This window comes from Mesitornis unicolor, unplaced genomic scaffold (genome assembly GCF_000695765.1).
Source record: "Mesitornis unicolor isolate BGI_N332 unplaced genomic scaffold, ASM69576v1 scaffold34103, whole genome shotgun sequence".
NCBI classification, from domain to species: Eukaryota; Metazoa; Chordata; class Aves; order Mesitornithiformes; family Mesitornithidae; genus Mesitornis; species Mesitornis unicolor.
In genome coordinates, this window is record NW_010173220.1 from 33,659 (window position 1) to 54,464 (window position 20,806).

At 37.3% G+C, this 20,806-nt stretch overlaps 1 protein-coding gene across 1 annotated transcript in view; it reads right to left on the reverse strand.

Moving 5' to 3' along the window:
* The window catches only part of LOC104534795 (sodium-driven chloride bicarbonate exchanger-like), a gene marked incomplete at its 5' end in the record, with an annotated part of 60,073 nt that overhangs the window by 33,004 nt on the left and 6,263 nt on the right, over positions 1-20,806 (reverse strand). Inside the window, 8 exons of the mRNA XM_010180648.1 lie at positions 346-591; positions 1,471-1,604; positions 1,790-1,964; positions 3,661-3,761; positions 4,355-4,501; positions 5,015-5,102; positions 6,884-7,041; positions 11,512-11,600. Of these exons, the coding sequence (XP_010178950.1) occupies positions 346-591; positions 1,471-1,604; positions 1,790-1,964; positions 3,661-3,761; positions 4,355-4,501; positions 5,015-5,102; positions 6,884-7,041; positions 11,512-11,600 (1,138 nt within the window). The remainder of the gene's footprint in view (positions 1-345; positions 592-1,470; positions 1,605-1,789; positions 1,965-3,660; positions 3,762-4,354; positions 4,502-5,014; positions 5,103-6,883; positions 7,042-11,511; positions 11,601-20,806) is intronic.

A 20,806-nucleotide genomic window follows, 5' to 3' on the forward strand; every position in this document is an offset into this window, starting at 1 on the left:
TAGTAAGAGATCATATAGTTACTCCTCATTAAATAAAAATGTTAATGAAGACCTAAAGCTGAGGTCTAAGTCCTATTTTTCACTCTGCGACTTCCAAGTTACATGTGTGTAAGCTTTTTCAAACTCCAAATCTTATCTTAAGTAAATGTGTTCTGCCTGTACACATACCTCCAGTAACTACCACTTCCAGCACTATGCCAGCATCATGCCTAACTCAAGAGCTTCATCGTGTTAAGTTTGCAACTACTGCAAGCTTTTCCTGCTGTGCACTGGTTTGTGCTCCTCACAGAGGAAACAAAACCTATTAAAAAAACCCACAGCGTTAACAGAAGAAATCTTACTTACGAGTACTTTGTCAGCAGATCCAAGTCATTATGCATGTTGATTGGATATGTCTCACTGAGATGAAACAGCTTCTCTAAGGCCTCATAAATGAAAATGATGCAGATAAGAGAAGCAAAAGCTTCTTCAGTAAACCGGGTAATGTAGCAGACTAGGGAACTTGCATCAGTTGCCACAAGGATGATGCACAGGATTGCAGTCCACAGTCCAATGCTAGCTCTCAGAGAAAGGTATGACAACCCATACTCTCTAAAAAAAAATGAAAAAAAAATTAAAAAATAAAACACAGTTTATCTTTTGTCCAGCCACAGTAAACGGAAAAGAGGCAACTCCGAAACTTCCTTTGCCTAGAGATGTGCGATTCTGGGGACAGTCTGAATCAGAAATTATTTACCTATTGTGAACTGAAGATACTGTCATGTCACCTCATGATCTGAGCTCTCCTCCCAGTTAACAGGACACAAAAAGGTCTATCTCTACTAAACTGAGAGGGCAGCTTTAAGAGTAGTAACACTCATGAAGTGTATACGGTCTTTTTACCCCATATCCTGCCTTGTGAACAGCCAACACCTACCAATTTCTTCTTTAGCTGCAAGAGTAGCTGCAATAACAACTTTCATCAAAATCCTGTGTGCTTATTGCATATGATAACAGAGTTCCAAACACACTGGGTGACACTATCACAGAGAACTGAAAGGTCTACCCGAAGGTGATAAAAGAGCTTCTGGGGTGCAAAGCAGGCTCTCCTACTCTGTGTTGTTTAGGAGGTTCAGAAGATCTTGGTGCAGAAGTCCCCATCACATCACCACAGATTTAAATGTATTGTTTCAGAGTAGAAAATAGCATTTAAAAAAACCAACAAAACAACATCCTGAAACTTGCATTCCCTTCAAAACAGGTTTTTTTTTAAAAAAAACCAACCAAATAAACAAAAAACCCAGGCTTTCTGCATTACCAGCAATTCACTTGTCTCAGTCACAACATAATTTTCAGACTCTGAAAACCTAAGCAGTATACTCCAAAACAAACTGTTGAACTTATTCTGCAGATGTTGGAACTTTGGGATCAGTGTCTTTGCTTTTACCTCACAACACCTGAGGGATGATGCATATCATGATCTCCACTTACTTGCAAAATTTGAATAAAATCTTCTCAAACACTAAAACTGGTCCTGTGCTGCCAAGTATAGTGAGAGGCTGTCCACCAAACAGAGAGTAGGCAATTCCAGTCATGGATGCTCCAAACAGCGATTCTATTGCACTCTGAATATGATACAGAGAGAAGTGTCCATAAATTTTCAAACAGGTTCTTATTGCAGTGTCTTAGTCTGCAGCCTTCTAAATACTGAAACACCAATATTTAAAGGTGATTCATGCAACAGTAAGAAAACACCAACCACAAACCTAGGAATGTAAGTTTGTTTTAAAGGTTCAGATTTAACACATACTATACGACCTTCAGTTGCTTCTCCCAGCAGACCACCAAATGTGATGACAGGAGACATGCAAGCACAGTAGAGAAACAAAAATGATGCCAGACACTGCAGACTGAGAGCATCCCTGAAGTCACTCCAGAAGAAGGGAGCTTTTCGTTTTATATCTAAAATCAATCCTCCAAAAAATCTAAAAAAAATTAAATAAATAAAGTTAATGAAAAAGTCATAACGAACTTTCTTCCTTTAAATATACTGCAGAGAATCTATTGCTCCTTGATCAAATGATACATATTCTTATAATTCATCCTTCCCAGAAAATGGTTTATGGCAGCTCTGTCCTTGTAACTTTAATCAGGAAACTGTGTTTTTAAAACAAATTCATTTGCATATTTCTTTTACACAGCCTTTATCTAATCATCCAGACCCAAAACTTCTGAACAATTGTTAGGTCCCACATAAAAAACCCTATTTTTATTATATAAAAGAATTCTTTGCATTTGTTTAATCAAAAAACTACCGCAGTGCCCATTTGCCCACAAGTCATTCTTTATTTGAAAACCTGTTCCTAAATACACTTGATAATAGAACTGAATGTAGGCCACAATTTTCCAAGGACAGGAACTGTCACCCTCTGTCATTTACACTATGCTAAATATAATCAAATATTTAGGAACAGATGCTCCTTTACAGTATATCATACAGTTAAACTAAATATGCATTTAATGCTCTTTTTCTCACAAGCACCTGATAGATCAGCTCTTGCTGGGGTAAAGAGGAAGATGAAGTGCCACCATCTCCTAAACACTAGAACAACAGAATCATAGAAAGTGCTGGGTTGGAAGGGACCTTTAAAGGTCATTCAGTCCAACTCCTGCAGTAAGCAGGGACAATGTTACCAGATCAGGTTGCTCAGAGCCCCATCAGGCCTGACCTTGAATATCTCCAGGGATGGGGCCTCCACCACCTCTCCCTCTCACCCATTCCACTGATCTACCACCCTCATGTTGAAGAACTTTTTCCTAATATCCAACCTAAATCTACCCTTTTCTAGTTTAAAGTCATTACCCCTCGTCCTATCGCTACATGACCTTGTAAAGAGTTCTTCCCCAGATTTCTTATAGGCACCTTTCAGGTACTGGAAGGTCACTACAAGGTCCCCCCGGAGCTGTCAATTACCAGGTTCATCAGTGAGAGAATGGGTTACAGCCAGACTGGTCATGATCTCCTCTGCCCCAGTGTGTACACCAACACTGCAGCTGAATCTTTAGCCTTATGCAGGTAGAATGATATTTAAATATCAAGAGGCAGCAAGATAAAAGAAAAGAACTACACTGCACTAAGGCAACCACTGGCAGCCGATGCCATAATAGATGAGAGAACGTAAGTATTCCCTGGGGCAAATTCTTCCTCCCGATGTGTGCATATTGCAGCCACCACGGTAATCCTACCCTCATGTACCAGGACATACCATAGTTTACCAAGGTAAAAAAGAAATGCTAGAGCTGCACAATCCAGAAACTTTAACTATAAACTAGTTGCGAGCATTCATAATACATGGCAAAAGACTACTCCCAACTTCTCCCTCGTGCTGTACAAAAATAAGAACCATTAATCAAGTTTAACAGAGGCCTGACCTTCATAAATAATAGAGAAAGGAGCTTGCAATAAATAAAATGTGAAAACTCAAATCCTCCTGCCCTCTCTCCATCTCTGCAAATTAGCGTGTGTTGTCCTTTTCAACTACGTGGTACGCAAATCAATAAAAATGCCTGAAAAAACATCATATGCCAAGGCAGTAATTTGAGAGAGAACCAGACCATTATGATTCCTTTGCAAGTGCATCACTTTGAACTCTTTAAGATTTCGCATATGTTTTTACTAACTTTCCAGTGCGTTGCAGTTCTGGTCCAGAGTGTCCTCCAGGATGTTCTGCGTCCCCATGGGCTGCAGTTCCATTTGGCACTCCTGGGATCTTACGCTTCTCCTACCAGAAGGAAAAGAGACTTCTCAGGGGTCTTAGCAACCAAAACATAATTTTAGCAGAGGAAACACGCTCTGAGAGTTTGAAGACTAAACTGTAAATTTTATTTGAAGATTCATCAACATAACCTCTTCATAAGCTGTAGAGGAGTTCTGTAACAGGAAACAGTAGAAGGAATGGTGCTCTAAGAAATTTAAAGAACCGATCACAGAAAATCTTTAAAACAGAAAATCAGAAAACACTTTAAAGAGTAGCAAGCCACACTACTTTGATCAATTCTTGCAATAAGCTAGAACAAAAAGCAAACCATGACTATTCAGAATAATCAAAGATGCTCACAACCAATTGCCTCTGAATTTAAGATCTTCAGACACTGTCTTTCTTCAGGAGACAACTAATACTGAACTACACAAAATGTCATCACTACACAGTATGCATGCAAGACAAGGGGTCTCTTAAAGCAAATTAACCAAAAAAAGGGTATGCAAAATATCTATAAAGTGACTATACTAAATGCTAAATTAATGAAACTTAACTCTACCTAGCAAAAATTCACCACAACGTTTAAAAGTGTCTGAATTTTACAGTGTACAAACCTGAGAGGGAACATTTTTAGGTGGTTCTATTCGAATTGTTGGGTCCCACTCTCCAGGAGGAAGAACAGTAACCTGATCAAGAAACTCATCAATTCCAGATACCAAGTCATTGCGGTCTTTTGCTTTGTAAGCAACGTCATGGAACACCTGTGAAAAACGGAGAAGTGTACGCAGAAGTAAAGAGAAATGGCGAAAAGAACACTCTCATAACATTTTTCACAGTGGCCCCTTTCCTCTGAAACAGAACACACTTCATGTAGTTCCCACCAAACAAACCATTTCAGCTTCAACTGACCAGCGTTTCTGGTACGTAGCTTTCATAGAACCTCCAGCTGCTACAGGAAAACATCCTTATGAGTGCTGAATGTTCTAGAGATTTTGCAGCTTAAAACACAATTAATTCCACTGGAAAGTAACTGTGTAAAATGGAATCTTCTCAATGGAGATATCCTTGCATGTGAATATTGTTTCTTATTTTGTTATCTCCTTGTGGCAGCATAATCTGGGCTGTTACAGGATTGTGAAATGAATTATAATGCTATTTGTGCATGATAAGACTTATTAGCCACATTTCATCTGGACACTTCCACATTGGAGAGTCCCTATTACACCTCTTCAGTCAACACAAAATTACTAAAACCAAGCCATGAATAAAAATACCTCATCTGTCATCAGTGTTGCAATTGATCTTCCAATCTCATGGTATTGTTGCCCTTTACCCAGTGGTCCAAGAAGAATAAACAAAAATCTGCAAATAAAAGATAAAATTTAAAAACTGTAAAGGACAGATGGTTGAAAGTAGCTATACACACTACAGAAATACTTCTTTAAAAACCGGGCTACAAGAACCTCTAAGACAAATATTATATATAATCTCCTTCAGAATCCTCACACATGCATTTAAACATGAAGCTCTGGTTAGAAAAAATGTGAAAAGAACTTTCAAAAATGTATCATAAGCCTCACAGGCAGACTTGACTGAGACTATCAAAACCTACTTACATAACAAGCCTTATCTTACATAATAAATACATGCAATTATAATCTATGTTCGGAACACATTAATTCATTTAATTCTGTTAATGCAAGAGAATCAACTGTTTTATGGCAGTAGTATTACTGCAACACTGGGGAAGTTAAATTACCTCAAATAAAAATAATTTTTAGATTGTCCTTACTCTCACACTCCAGACAGCCTCTACTCTAGTCTAGGCTTGGGCCTAGTAAGGTTCTATAAAGTGCAGAGCATAGGCCCAAATGAAATAACTGAAGTCCTCGGTTTTGCTAAAACGCAAAAGAATTTTTCTACTATCATTATTTTTTTAAAATAAACAATTTTGCAGAAATTATTAACTATCCAAATTTTTAATTATTTGCTTTTCTATTGACTAAAACTCAAGAAATCTGTTGCTTTCCTTTTGGTGGTTTGTTGGGGTTTTTTTGAGGAAAGTTGAGGGAGGTTACAAGGAAAGGCTTCCTAAGCATTTTACAAAGCCAGGTCAGTCCTTCAATGTTCCTTATACACATGCAAAAATTAGAAAAGACTAAAAAAGTAACATCCAAAGTAGCTACAACTTTTTGTTTATCTGACTGGGAGCAAGGATCTGAGTCTCAGCATTGCATTTCATAGCATAACACTCCCTCCTGAGTGCCACAGACAACTGGAATACACTACTGCCTTCTGTTGGAATTCTACTTTTATAGAACCTAAAAGAGGGAAGGGGAAATAGAGACAGATTATGTTTATAATCATATGCACAAATACAAAAATAAAATAAAAAGAGTGAGAGGTTGCAATAACAGTTAAGCCAGTGAACTCAGATAAGGAAGAATCACTTTAGGGCTCTGATCTGAATCAACTCCAGCAGAAAACAGTATACCTGCAGATCTATTTCAATGCTCTCTATTTGACTACAAAGTCTGTTCTAGACACTTTTTTAAAATTCCTCATAATTTGTTCTCAGAACCAAAGTATTCATCAGAAAAAATTTCAACTTAGGAAAAATTAATCTAATAAAAATGTATGGTTAAAAGTCACATTCACTACCATGGAATACAAAGTAACTTTTAGGGGAATGTGATATTTACAGCATGGTCTTCATCAATTCACTATCCCTAGTCAATCAAATCACATAGTTTGTTTTTTCCCTTTACTCAACTCCTTTTTTTTCTTCTTCTTATGCAGTATCACATAAGTAGTTTCAGTTCCAGATGAAATATTCTAAGCAGCTGCATATTCAGCCTTACTATTTCAACTGCAGCATTACCAGTTTGCACAGGATAAACTGTGTGTGGTAACCTAACAAGCTATCAGTTCTGCTTCTGTGAAGAATGACTGTCTGCACACACAAACAGCACGTTTCTGAATATATCCATACATCATTTAAAGGATGGGTAGAAAGATGTCTCTGAGAGAAAAGTCTTTGTTAAAGACAGAACCAAATTCATAACTTAACAAATGACAAAGCTGAAGGTCACATCACCGTGTCTCCACAAGGAAAACATGAACAGAAATAAATCCAACTGCACCTCGTTGGAATCGGAACTTCAGCAAGCCCGGTAAGCAGCACTGCAGGAGATAACCTAACAAAAGCAACAACCGCACGGTCCAGGAACTCTAGTTCACCAACTAAGATGTTTGAGGCTTCAGCTCCAGGTGGTATCTTTTTCATGAAGTGTAGGTCAACCTGGGAAAAGTATATTAAATTATAATCTAAAAGCTATTCACAGGGTTTTTTTCACTGATTAGTTGACAGAGACTTTCTGGTCACTGTGCTAAAATCTTAGTTATTTCAGTTATACAGTTTCTACTATTCTTATCTGCTGAATATTTTTTTTTAATAAAAAAGTTTCTTAAAACCAAACAACTTTCATTATTTGACTAATTTTTCTTGGAAACTTAGTTAAAATACCGCTGAATTAATTTATAAAGACAACAAATCATATTCAAAATCTTGTTAGGAATGTAGTGTTAATTTCCTAGTAATAATTTTTATCAATAATCATAACAGCATCAATAATTCATAATAAAATCAATAAATCGTAACAGTAGAAGAAATTACGACACCTTATTTTTCCATATTTAACAATTCTGGAAATCATGAATTCATAGTTCATAGCTGCTGTATTATGATGTCAATAATAAGAATAGTAGGTTTCACTACATCTAATTTTCCTTCTACTACTTTCAGTGAGATGTATTTTTATTTTCGGATTTAATGGAAGACAGTAGCCCTTCTGCTGAAAATAAAGAGAAAATAAGCTATGACCACAATTGTCTTGAGAGTGAATTGAAGGAGCAAAGCAGAACAAAAACTCTGGAGTTTTAAGGCAGTGATGTTGACTTTTGTGGGGACAGGAAAACACAGAGAAACAGCTTCATCATGACATTGCTATATAAGCTCAGGGTATTTGCCTAGGAATGTGCTCATGCATATTTAATTCCTCAGGATGAGTCTAGAGTTTACACTGTAACAAAGATCGACATGGAGTAATAACGTATATAATGTATGTTTGATTTCACCATGCACCAGTATTGTCTACACTTGAAAATGCATGAATTTTGTCATTTGCTTTCCTTTTATTAATCTAAACACAACAACAGCAACCAAATCCAATATAAACTGTTAAAGTGGACCATTTTAATGTCTATCTTACAACCATCTGTCAGTACTGGTTTGCACAGTTTTTGGTAATATTTAGAAAATTGTTTTCTTGCAAATGGCTCTGGCACTAAATCAGAATTCAGATATAACACAGTTGCTTGTGTAATGAAATCTTATTTCCCTAAGATCACAAAGATATGTCTACTGCCTCCCTAAGCTACTTCAGAATGACAACCAAACACCTCACGAAGTCAAACAAGCATCAAACCAACCTGCAAGGCTGGAATTCCAGTACTTTTTCAAGGTAAAGTATCAGTGAGGCAAATTCTATTCCCCACTCAAATCACAAAATAACTCTTCAGGGTTAAACACAAAACCTAAGCAGATTCACTTTGCACTTAATTTTGGTGTCATAGGTAATTTATAGTTGAGAGAAAGGAAGCAGCCTTTCAGACACATAGCAATGTGCATTCTGTACCACTTCTACCTTGTGAACCGACTGAACATTTAGTAACTACTGTCTCACGTACTGCAGGCTACAGTTGTCACCTTCCGGTCACACTAACATAGCGATCACAGGGTCGAGGTTCAAATCTGAAACAAACATTCGGTCTCCTACCTACCAGAAATTATTTCCAGGTATGTTTCTTGTACCAGCTTGAGATTCCAAAAATCTTTTAGGCAGTGAACAGAGCCCCAGTTAAAAGGAAAGTAGCTGACAGAGAAACATCAAACTGAGCAAGTACACTCGAACCTCGGCTGTTGCTTCTGCTACATAATGACATGAGTTTGGGGCAATGGCAGAAGCTACATTCTTCGAATGCTTCATCTAAACTACCCACCATACATCTCTTATCCCAAGAGGTCTTCAGCTAGATAGATCTCACGTGCATCTTAATCTGCACCCCAACCTGATCCACATTCATGACCTGTAACTAAACAGTCACAGCGAGCTCTGATTAAACATAAAACTAACTAACGTGGAGGCCATTCCCCTCCAGGGCAACTCAAGGACTGAAAACGGTGGTGGGGGCCTCCCCCAGAACCAAACAAATTGTCTTGAGGACAAACAGAAAATACCCAACACTTTTTAGGAAAGCCTTGACACATACTAATCAAATTTGTTTATAAGCAGGGTTAATCAGTATAAAAAAACCCAAGTCGGTCAATTCACACAGTATTTGATAGACCAAACTCCATCAGTATGGAACCAGGGTTTGATTCAGAAGTACTGTTTCCATGTGGAGCATAGGAATGTTGCCATGAGAAGGGACGTGGGTGCAGTCTCGTTATTTTTTGTATTAAAGGACAACTGGGGTTCCCTTCAACATCTAGCATAAGAAGCAGAGACCGGCCAGACGCAGTTCGTAAACTGCTCTCCCCATCCTGCTCAAACACAGGATGAAGCGGTGCTGTGGCAGATCACCTCCACATCACCCTGGGAATAGAGTCCTTGTGGTGTTCCCAGAGGAAGGAGTGCCATGTTTACAAGCACAAACATCAGAAATTATGTCTCCCTCTCAGTGCTATGGAGATAACATTCAAAGACAGCTTTTAGTGCCGTGTCTCACATTATTCATAAGCAGATACCAATACAATCAACAAAGTCTCAGTGCTATTTTCAGATTAAGTCAGCTTTTTGAATCAACTCCAAAATTTGGAATATTAGAAGTAGCCCAAGGGAGACAGATTAGCAAGGAGAGAATATGCGAGGTAGTGAAAGGTGCTTTTTTTGTTGAAGATAAATGAAATTAATATGTGGAACAAAATTAGAGCAAGAAATCACTATACTCAAGAGAAAATTAGTGTACTGCTCTACTTTCCTCTCAATCTGTGCATATAATACCAATTACAACCACTGGGAGTTATTGCAATAGCACATTTCAAGGGGAAATTGTACTTTACTTATGCATCTTCAAAAGGATAAGTGGATCTATTTAAAGGCGGTCAAAAAAGGTATTTAGAATACCACTATTTCATTCCCGCAAACAAAAGTTGTTCTTTCCTACTCCTGACATCCTTGTTGGTATCTAACACTACTGTAGCTAGCCAAAAGATGACATGTTGATTTCTCCCCAGGCCAGTGTAAACAGGAAGAGCTCTTCTGATCAGCAAAGCTGCAACACTACAAAAATAGTGAGTGACGGATCAAATGCTGGAGCCTCCATCCTTGTTTAATACAAACACGTGCAGCCAGATAACAGACTGGGATTTTGATCTTACCACAGCCAAAGCAACTGGGGAAATGTGCAAGAAAAGCACTACTGAAAGTCATGTTGCTCCCTTTGCTTGTAACGAGCTTCACCTCTGCACAGCTTAATTTTGAATAGACAGCTTCATGAATATTCAATATTCTTGACAAAATTTTACATCTTGATATCAGAACACTTGCCAAAAAAAATTAGTTTCAGTTAACACTTTTAATATAAATATCAGGAAAGCAAAATCATACTTGACTTTTTAAAGCATTATAAACTTGGTTTAAAATATTTTAAAATCATTAGCATTTAATTTTTAACAACTTGTCATTGTTCACAGATCTTCTTGCTCCCTTTGTGGTCCATAACACATCCCCAGCTAGCCTCCTTTCTCCCCACTTCCTTTGACAAAAAGATCTGTTTCCCATCTTTATGTCAGCCATATACCATTCTTAGTCTGGCATTTTCAGTCAAGAATTCAAACGGTGCAAATAGCTACTGCTGCTAGGAAATAAGTCTGGCACCAGATGGAGCAATCACATAACTCTACTTTTAGCTCAGCTGCACTAACATTAAGATTCAACAGACTCAAAGTGCTGTTCTTCAGAATTCTGGTTTAAATCACCTTTCTTCACTTACTCAACCTTTGTTGTATTAATGTGTCAGCTGAAGCCATCTATCCCTGTCAGGGCTGTCATCTGCATCTAATGTGACAGTTTGTTTTAGGTACATACAGACTTCTTAAACAAATTAGAATTCTCCTTTACATTAAAGCTGAGAAGCTGTTTGCTTTTCTTTGCTACCTAACACTGAACTGTCATTGCAATCTCCACTACTGAGCAGCTAACATCTTTTGTGAAGTGTACTGAAATATCTTGGCTTGCCAGAAGAATTAAGTTATAGCTTTACGGAAACACATTCTGTTTGAGACATCTGGAATCCACGAGCTCAGGTTATAAAAAGCATAGTCTGCATCCATGCATTACTTATACAAAAAGTAAAAATCAGAGAGGTAAATCTGCATTATAAGAATTCTGAATTACTTTCCTACTTAGATAATTTTCTGTTGTAAAATTTGTAAAAATTTGCCCTACAAACACATGCCTGTGATATTGTCATGCAATGAATTTATCTATGTTCCTAAACCGAGAATTCCTGTTACCGGGAACTTATCACTAAAATGAAAAATTCCTTTTTGCTATATACAAACTGAGTCGCAGTGCACATGAAACTTTGATGCTAAAATAAAATTCGCCGTCCACAGCTTTTCCTGATTCACATGGATTCATTTTCTCTCATTTAAGAGATCTAATTGGCAGTCAGGAAGCTCTCTTCACTGTCAGTGAACGCTTACCTTGCTAAAGTCAACGGTGCTGTTTTCTCTGCTCACATCATTTTTGTTTTCAGTGCAGGCTGGAGTGGACTGTGGGGAAACAATCTGACCTGCTAAAAAAAGTACCATTATTACAGAATACTAACAATTATTTCTATAAATAAAGCAACATCTAATTAAATAGTTGTTAAAGAACTACATACATTTTACATCGTATGTGTATGAAGCATCTAAACATGGCATTTTAATTGAATACTTAGAATAACACATTCTCAAAAGACAGACATTTATCACGTGCAGTTAGGAATGGCAGAACACAATTTAGAAAATGTAAAAGATGCTCGAATATTGGAAGATAAACTTTCTATGCTGATGAACTCGTATGATTTTTAAGATATTACATTTGAGGAAAGTCCTGCATTAGTTTTTGTAAGTAATCTGAGGAGCTGTCAATTTTGGGCAGTATCTGTCCACAAGAATACTCCTCACTGAATAAAACAGGATTACTGATTTCCATACATTTACTCCTGTGTATAAGAATGTCCTGATTATAACAACTACAATCCAGCCTAAGAGTGGGCTGCTATACAAACAGATGTATTGGAAATTGAGATGACTTAAAAACCTCAGTACTGAACAATGTGATTATTGACATATGTAAAACAGATGTCTTCTCAGCAAACACACTTTCAAAAAAATTTCAGTGAGGATTTAGTATTTTATAGAAGTTTTAAAAATATCTCAAGATAAGAAGTGTTTAAACACACCTCAGTCACTGTAAGCAAACAGTAAGTCCTGCGACCAACAGAACTTTGCCAACGAAAGCTCAGAAAGAAAAACAGGATTAAGTAACAAGTATATGTCACATAAAGCTTTTTTTTGTTTTTAATGCCAACATTGCCCCTGTGCACAGCCAGAGGCCACCGTGCACGCACTGAGGGTGTGGGGCTGGCAGCAAGGCAGCACGCAAACCCCACAGGGTGACAGGCCATTCCCTGCTTGCCTTCGCTCTTCCTCCCTCCTTGGCATGGCAGGAGCTGCGCACAGCTCTAAACACCACAACAAAGCATAGGAAAAAGTACCGAATATATGAGCCAACTATCTCTTACTGCCCTAACACACACCCAGGAATAACTACTGAGTCCAACTGGCCCAGAGTCAGCATCTCGTGCCCAGCATATATTTGTTTCCATAGCAAATAAAGTCTCTCATATGACTGAGAAATGATGATGTGAAAACATTGGTTCTGGTGAAAATCAACCTAAACTTGCACAGTAACAAAGACCATATGTTCACGATACTTGAAGATGAAGACAGTCAGAAAGTCCTAGGCTAGGCACATTCTCTGGGCAATTCAAAAAGCCCCGCTGTGTCCCCTCACACCACTGCTACACACGCTTGCAGCTCAAGCATGTCCTCAGCCACCACCAGGAAACAGAGACTTCACAGGATCAGTCTGAACAGGACAGGACTCGCAAGAGTATCTAAACCACTGCCAAGAAATTGAGCTTCTGTCACAGCTGAGCGCTACAATATCCCTGTCTAAGTCTGGTCATGAATTCCCAGTTGAAACGCTTAAGGAAAAGGTTGGCTTTCATGAAAATCAACATCTCATTTTCCACTAGGCAAATCTCCCATGACACAAAACAGTTTTTAGACTCTTGTGGTGCATCCTGGTAGCATAGCCAGAGAGATTTCACTTTCATTAGGAAGTACAGGAACAGAATGTTTTAAAATGTGTTTCTGTAAGTCTTATTATTAAATGTATCATTCTTAAAAAGGTAAATATTTCTATTTTCTCTCTGATTCAGGACAAGGACAGATCAAAACAAGAATATAAATTAGGGCTTTTGTTCAGCACTACAGTGAAATAAGCAGAGAATGGTAAAAAACCAGACATGACAAGCATGTTAACCTAACCAAGTAGATAAAAATAAATCAGGATTAGAATTTACATATAACAAGAATAAAGGATTGATTTCAGAAAGCAACATAATAATGTAATTTAAAGGAATTCACCTAAGAAAAGACTATTCATTCCTAAATGTCACAAGAGACAATTTCTGCAAATCGGAAGCCAGAAATCATTAAATATGCAGGATGCTTATAAACGGCCATACAATTTGTCTGGGATTTTAAAGAATTTTAGTTCTGTAGTATTTTGGAGATTTTACTAACGTAACAAAATAACCCTTCCCACTAATTCTAACAGCCATAGAATGCTCAGGGAAAATTTCTGCCCTAATTTAGTCCCAGAAAACTTTAAATCTAGTAATATTAGACCTTCTTAACTCTTAATTTCTACCTTTTTGACACTCCTCTATACTCAAGGAACTATAAAATACTTGTAACAATTACTCATACTAATATACATACTATGTTATAAAGATGTTACAGGAAAGCAGCAGAAATAGTAGTTCATTATCTTTCTGTTGCTAATTAGGGATTTACATTTTTACTTCTTTTTTTTCTGGACCCAAAAATCCAAGAAAATGAGAGCAGGGATATCTCCCAGGGAGATAAAAATATTGACCAACAAGGGAGTCGGAGCATGGACCAACCATTATAAAAACTGAATTTCTAACATCATAATCGGGTGTGTCAAAAGCCCCTAAGCAACGAGTGTATCGGTCCAAAGGCTAACTTCTAAACATTGTGTCCACTTTTCTCTTAGGAGAAAAATATGCAAAAATGTACAGAGTAGGAAATAAAAGCCACAACCAGTAAGTATGTGAAGTTTATAAGAATAGCATATGTTCTACTTCTGTGCCAACAGAAGACCTCAAACTTTGATTTACCCATATGCTGGAGTAATCTGAAAGAACACAAGTTTTACCTTGAGGCAGTAAGAGATGCTTAAATAGCAATGCAACTTAAGACAGCTTTCTGGATCTTGGAACAAGAAGTTTGGGTTGTCTGGGGCTTTTTTAACTATACTGAGTAACAATCAAAGAACAAGGTAGAGAAGAAGGTAATTTCACTCTTCACATGGCAGTCACACTGCAGGAATGTGTGTTACTTACACAACAATATCATTAGTAAAATGTAAGCCTGGAACTTGGTCTCTGTGTGGCCCTTCAACAGAAAAGTAAGACAAAAAGTACTGGGCTTTGAAGAGATTTTTGCTCCTACACACATTTAGCTTTCTAAATGCCACTGTATTTTGCACTAGATAGTAGACAGACACAGTGCTCTGGTGGCTCTCTCTCAGAGCAGGACTGCAATGTTACATGGCTATTTTTATATTTGGTAGCTTCCTCTACTTCTGAGCTATGAAGCCACAAAAATTCAAAAATTAATTTAATTTTGTGTATGATCTCATGTTGACTTAAAGGAGATGTCTTTGGGGTGAACAGCCCATGAGGAATTCCCAATGGGGTAGAACCAAAGGCCTACTGATGGCAACCTAGCAAACATTTGCATCACCATGCCACAGTGGTTGTCCAACGTCATTAAAAATATTCAGTTTTTTCAAGCATGTTGGCAAATATATATATATATATATATATATATGCTTTATCCTCAAGCTGCTTTTAATTTCAGTAACTGTTTTCTCTGGATGAAGGGCAGTTATTGACACCACACTGGTCCCATGAAGCAACAAGCAATTAAGAAGCTATGTGAATGAAAAGGGGAGCTGTCATACCATACTTCAACTAAAACAATACAAACAACAAGAGGCATTTCCTCTCTGATTTCCACCAAAATGTCAACAGTCGTGACTGCATCAAACTGACTCTGGACTACAGGTACACTAAACCCATAATTTTTGTCCATTTCATTTATGTGGGAGTCTTCAAAGAATTATGTGCAAAAGAAGAAGAAGAAAAGAAATCCTAACACCAAATCCTAGCCAGGCTTTAAACATCTGCTCTGAGAAAAACATTTGTGATGGTTTATTAATTCTTTGAGTTGGCAATGTGGAGTTTAGGCTGGTAAGAATGGTGAAGCCATAAACCACCAGTAAGAGGGAATGAGAGCAGCAACAGCCTTGCCATTTATTCAGCTCTTCCATGTCCTGTCTTAGCCAGATCCATTTCAGCTCTCTCAAGTAAAATGTTTATTTACACGTTGTATGGGATAAAATCAGTATTTTTATTTTAAGAGTGCAATGTAGTACTTTGAGACCTTATAAATCTAAAGTTTAAAAGCCTTGATGCAGTGGAAGCAGTTCATGAACATAAGGCATCTGAAGAGTCGCATTCTTGCAGAATTTGTCAGAGCTTCACTCAGATTTTTGAAAGTATCAAACAAATGTATAATATGGTATCATTTGAATAACCAGCCTACATACAAAGGAACTTAATACCTAACAGATAAAACCACACTAAAATGGTTGTGTTAAGGCTTATAAAAAGCCAGTATCAGCACAGGTTTTAAAATTATTTTTTAAATTGGTGTAGAGAAAAAATGAGTGTCTTTTTCAGATGTGAAATTGCCAGAGCTTTGAATAGAGCAAGAACTCACACAAAACATATTATGTCATGCAAAGCCAAGTCACTTAAAAATAAAAATCCATCAGAGTAAGATCTCTATTTGTTACACTAATAGATGTTTGCGTTTGCAGAGAAAGCTCAGCATTTTGAAACTATTAGTCTCAAATTTAAAAAAAAATAATCTCAGTAAATTAATGTCACATGCAACATGCTCTTACTGCCTAAAATTTAAAGCTCAAGACATTTAACTGTGTATTATGTTTACTAATCAAAATCCAAGAGGTCTCTAGAATGTCAATGACAAAACCCAAGAACAACATATTCAGATACAAATCACAGTTAACGGAAACAAACTGGATGCAATGCACACATCAAGGAAACTGAATCAGAAAAGAAGTTGATTATTTTTGTAGACCATATAGATTTCTTCTCATTCAGAAAAAAAAACAAACTGATTTGCAAGCCAGCTATAACAATCTTCGGGCTTTTTGCTGCAACTAGTCACCAATTTTCCAAAACTAAATGGATACGTTGTCCAGATCAAAAATCTAAGCTTGACAAACAGTAAGTTTTCCTAAGCATATGGGAAAATTCTAATGTAACAGAGCAGTGATACCATCTTTGCAGGCTGAATTGTGTATGTACTTTTAGACCTCTTGATGCATAGCATTTCAAATCAGTGGAGAACCACGTCACTCACATCATACCTGCGTAACTGCAAGCAGATTTGGTGCTTGCTAATGATATGCATTGTAAGAGGATGAGGAAGAAGTCACTTTATCTGTTTTTCTAATGCTAAGCCTGAATCTCAAGCATAATTCACATGAAGACATGCAGTTTTAACTAAAATGCTACTATTTGCAGTTTAACAAATTGCTGTAAGAAAATGAACTTATAAAGAAACAGCACTTTTTCCCCCAAAACAACATCATTTCACACAAGCTTCTCTTAAGTGTGTCACAGCTGCTCACGAAGGCCTCAGGTATTTTTAATCACTATAGCAAGAAGTCGCATGCTGTCAAGAAATTGAGATGAAAACATGGGTGTACATTTGAAATTATCTGAAGCCCAAGCAAGAATAGGTGTTTATACTACCTCTGAACCTTCAGGGAGTTTACAGAACCCAAAGGATAGGAGATGAGGAAGATACAGAGATGAGATGAGCCTGTTAGAGACAGACACAACAAAGAGCAAAATAAAGAAATACAAAGATGAATGATACAGTTTTATACATACAGATTACACATTGTATCATGGGTACAAGGAAATGTGGAAAAAGAAAGACTAAATATCAGATGAAAATGTTCGTAAATACAAGTTACATTTTAGCAATAGAAAAACTTGTGGATAATAAAGGTTGATTAAAATATATACATTTGAGAATAATATAAAATAATAATTAAAGCATTACCTAATTTAATGTAGGATTAACTAACTTTGAGTTTGCCTTCTCTTCAAGGAAAGCAGGAGCAATCCACCTGATCCAGATCCAATATTGCCAGAAAACTCGGGTACGTATATCGCATTCATTGTGACCTACTCCCAAAATGAAGGGCCACGATCACATACGTAGGAATGCCTCCCTACTCTTTTCATACGGCTCCAAGTAACGTCCATCCCCACATGGCAGTATTGACATCAGAGTTTCACATGCTGTAAGCTAGCTCTAAATTATGGTATAACTGTTTGAACTGATGTTTAGGAGAGACTAGGAAACTGAAAAAGTAACAAACACCATCACATAACCAGTAATTTAGACTTATTAGGATATGGAAGCACACTGTCCTAAATTAGACACCCAAGCATTGTCTTAAACACCTCTGTGTGTGCTCATACTGACATAAAACAATGAAGTCCAAACTAGCCCATCACGCTAAGAGAAATCACTGGGAAAAGGCTTGAAAAAGAACATGTCAAAATGAACTGCTCCAGCAGCTCATGCTGTTAACTCTGAAGATCCCAGCTTAATATGTCATTGCTTTCTTCAAGCTCCTTGGCATATCGATAAATTCCCCTTGGAATTTCAGGATTTCTCAAAATCAGAGATGGTGTGTGGTGCAATGCAATTTTTACATTAATGAAGTGTCTGTTCTGACATCGAGGGAGAAGAAGCAGTTATAAATGGCATATGTTTGGAAGAGAAACGAGACCGTGTTATTATGGGTAAAGAACACTTCAACAAGGTGTATGAAAATACAATGTAGAAGTAATTTATCCTGCGTGCTCCTCTCCTCTCGTTCTTTCCTCCTTGACTTTCATCAGGGAAAAGGGCTGTTAGATCTCATTACGTATACACACAGACACATACTCTGAAGTCCAGACTAAAAGTGAAATAGTCAGTCAAAAAACCTAAATTATTTACATGATGGAAACTTCTTTTCCTAACTATATTTTCATCACATCAGCTACTTTGCCATGCCATGCACACTTAAATTATGAATTGCAGAGCCCTTTACAAAAGTGGAGAAGATAATGAAATTATATTAGCATTCCTGTAACAACAGAAAGGTGGTGTATATTTGCAAATGCCTTTGGCTTTTTAGATCAAGTCATAGAACTTACAGACATGGTTCTTGGGAATACAGAGTGAAAAACCTATTGATCTCAATAAAAATAAGTTAAATTGCTTTACAAACCAAACTTTCTAAACATGACTTACTAACGACAACAATTCATATTTTTACCTAACTTTTACAGTATTTATACTAAAATTACTTGCCACTCCCCATTTTGGGTATTTGGTGTCAAATTAGACTTTAAAAACACAAAAAATCATTTTTCCTGCTCTTATGCCAAATCTGACTGTCGGTTTTTATTGGAACATCAAAAGCAGGCTTTTAATTCTCACAGTTTTGATGCTTAATGAAAAGTGAAAGTTAAACACAGCATGGCAGCATTAAAAATGCATGGTAAATCCATAGCACCCTGACATCTTAGCCCTGCAGAGGATGTGAAGAAAAGCCATTGTAAGCAAAAGATAATACTACTAAATACAAAGCAAATTAATTAGATGGCCTGACAGACTCTTAAACAAAGAAAAAATGGAGGGAGAACATATGTACAACTATTTTCCAACAAAGATATCACAGTGGTCTGTCAGCAGCACAGCCATATATTGAATTTATGTTTCTGTCTTCATTTTCTGACTTTATTCCTGGATATCTGGGAATCGATGCACTGAAAAGCTAGCATAGCCAAGAACTTGAACAAAGAGGGTTTACATCCTCAGCTGTACCTCGTAACACAGATGGCAAGGGCTTATGGCTCTGAACCACCTATTTTACAAACTACAGACTGCTAAGGAATGTTACCAGTTAAACTGTCTACACCAAACCCAAATTTAACCAAACTGAGAACTTCTTTTTGTGCAAGAGAAGTGCCCAAGTTCCCCTGCCTCACTTCAACAGGGACAAGTAAGTGGTCCTTCTGAAGCTCCTGCCACGTGCTGCTTCTGAAAACTCTGAACTGTGAGAGAGGTGAACACGTCTCTGAGCTATAAGCTCATCAGCAGTACCTGAGATGACCTGGTTTTCTCCCTGCAGTCTTCTAGGAATTAAGCTTCTCATCCAGAAAGTAAAAGCAATCATAAAATATTTTACTATTTTAATGCAATTTTTGTATTAAAAAGGGAGAACAACACTGCTACAGCTGGCAATATATGGACTGTTTTACATTCATACAGTCTACACGTCAGTGCACAAATGAGAGTAAGTAGGCTAAAATGACACCTTCATTGCATTTTACCAGCTTGTCCTCAGGAAACAAAGACATGGCTCACAGCACACTCTTGACAATAATGTAAGGTGTTCACATCTCTTAATTTTGCTTTCTTTTGCACATATTGGATTTTTCTTTCCTCTTCACCTGATACAAAGCTGTATTTTAACAACTCGGTTTTGTATTATTATGAGAAGCTTGTGCAGACACTCCACAGCAATCTAAAAAGAAACACATAGCTGCAGTGAGCATAACCCTATACATGAACTCTAGCATCTGGGTCATGAGGCAACTGCAGCAGAAAATGATCAGAAACCTTGCTGCTACCCCTGGTCAAACTTCTAAGGACAGCAGAACTCCTGAAAGCTGAGCCTTTCAGCACACATTCCTGCATAATTTACACCCCATGTACTATGGCAAGTTACCCAGGGTAAAGAAATAACTAAGAGTATGGCAGAAGAGGTAGCAGTCAGTGTGCCTGAAATTAGGCAGCTCTCCAGGATCATCTCTTTACCCGCTCCTTTGATTCTCTGGAGTATCGGGGCAATAGCTGCCACTCAAGCCCAGGAGCTGCTTGTTTGCCGTTGTCTCGAAGAGGGAAAAACTTGTGATTCCCCTGAAAACCAAAAACTTGGACCAAATTTTCCTCTTCTAAAGCTAATAATAATTTCAGTACAATTCAGGTAAAGAAAAAAAGATTCAGACATTTTAATGTCACAGGGTAATGGATGGTAAGAGAGAAACTTAAAACAACCCCTCTTTGCTTTATCACAGGGCCATCATCTATTTTGAAGAGGTCAATACAGAAGACTGCCAAATGTGCATTAGCACTTAAAGGATGCAAGCAGAACAGCAATTCTTCAAACTGATTAAAAGACATCTGTGTTCAAAAAGACTGGATTTGGAACTCTTCACTGCAATTTAGATAAAAAGCTGATTCACCTTCACATAAATGTTTCTAAAATTATTTAGATTTGTATTGTTGATGGTGCATTTAAATTGATTTAAATTAACACAGTGAAAGTAACTACGTTAATTTTTATATTAACCAGGGGTTAAGAGTCCTCTTAGGTCCCTCTACATAAGCACGTGAACTGGAATTCTGTATTTCATCTTGCAAAATAAGCACAGACAAATGAAAACTATTAAGAATGTGTTTCCTT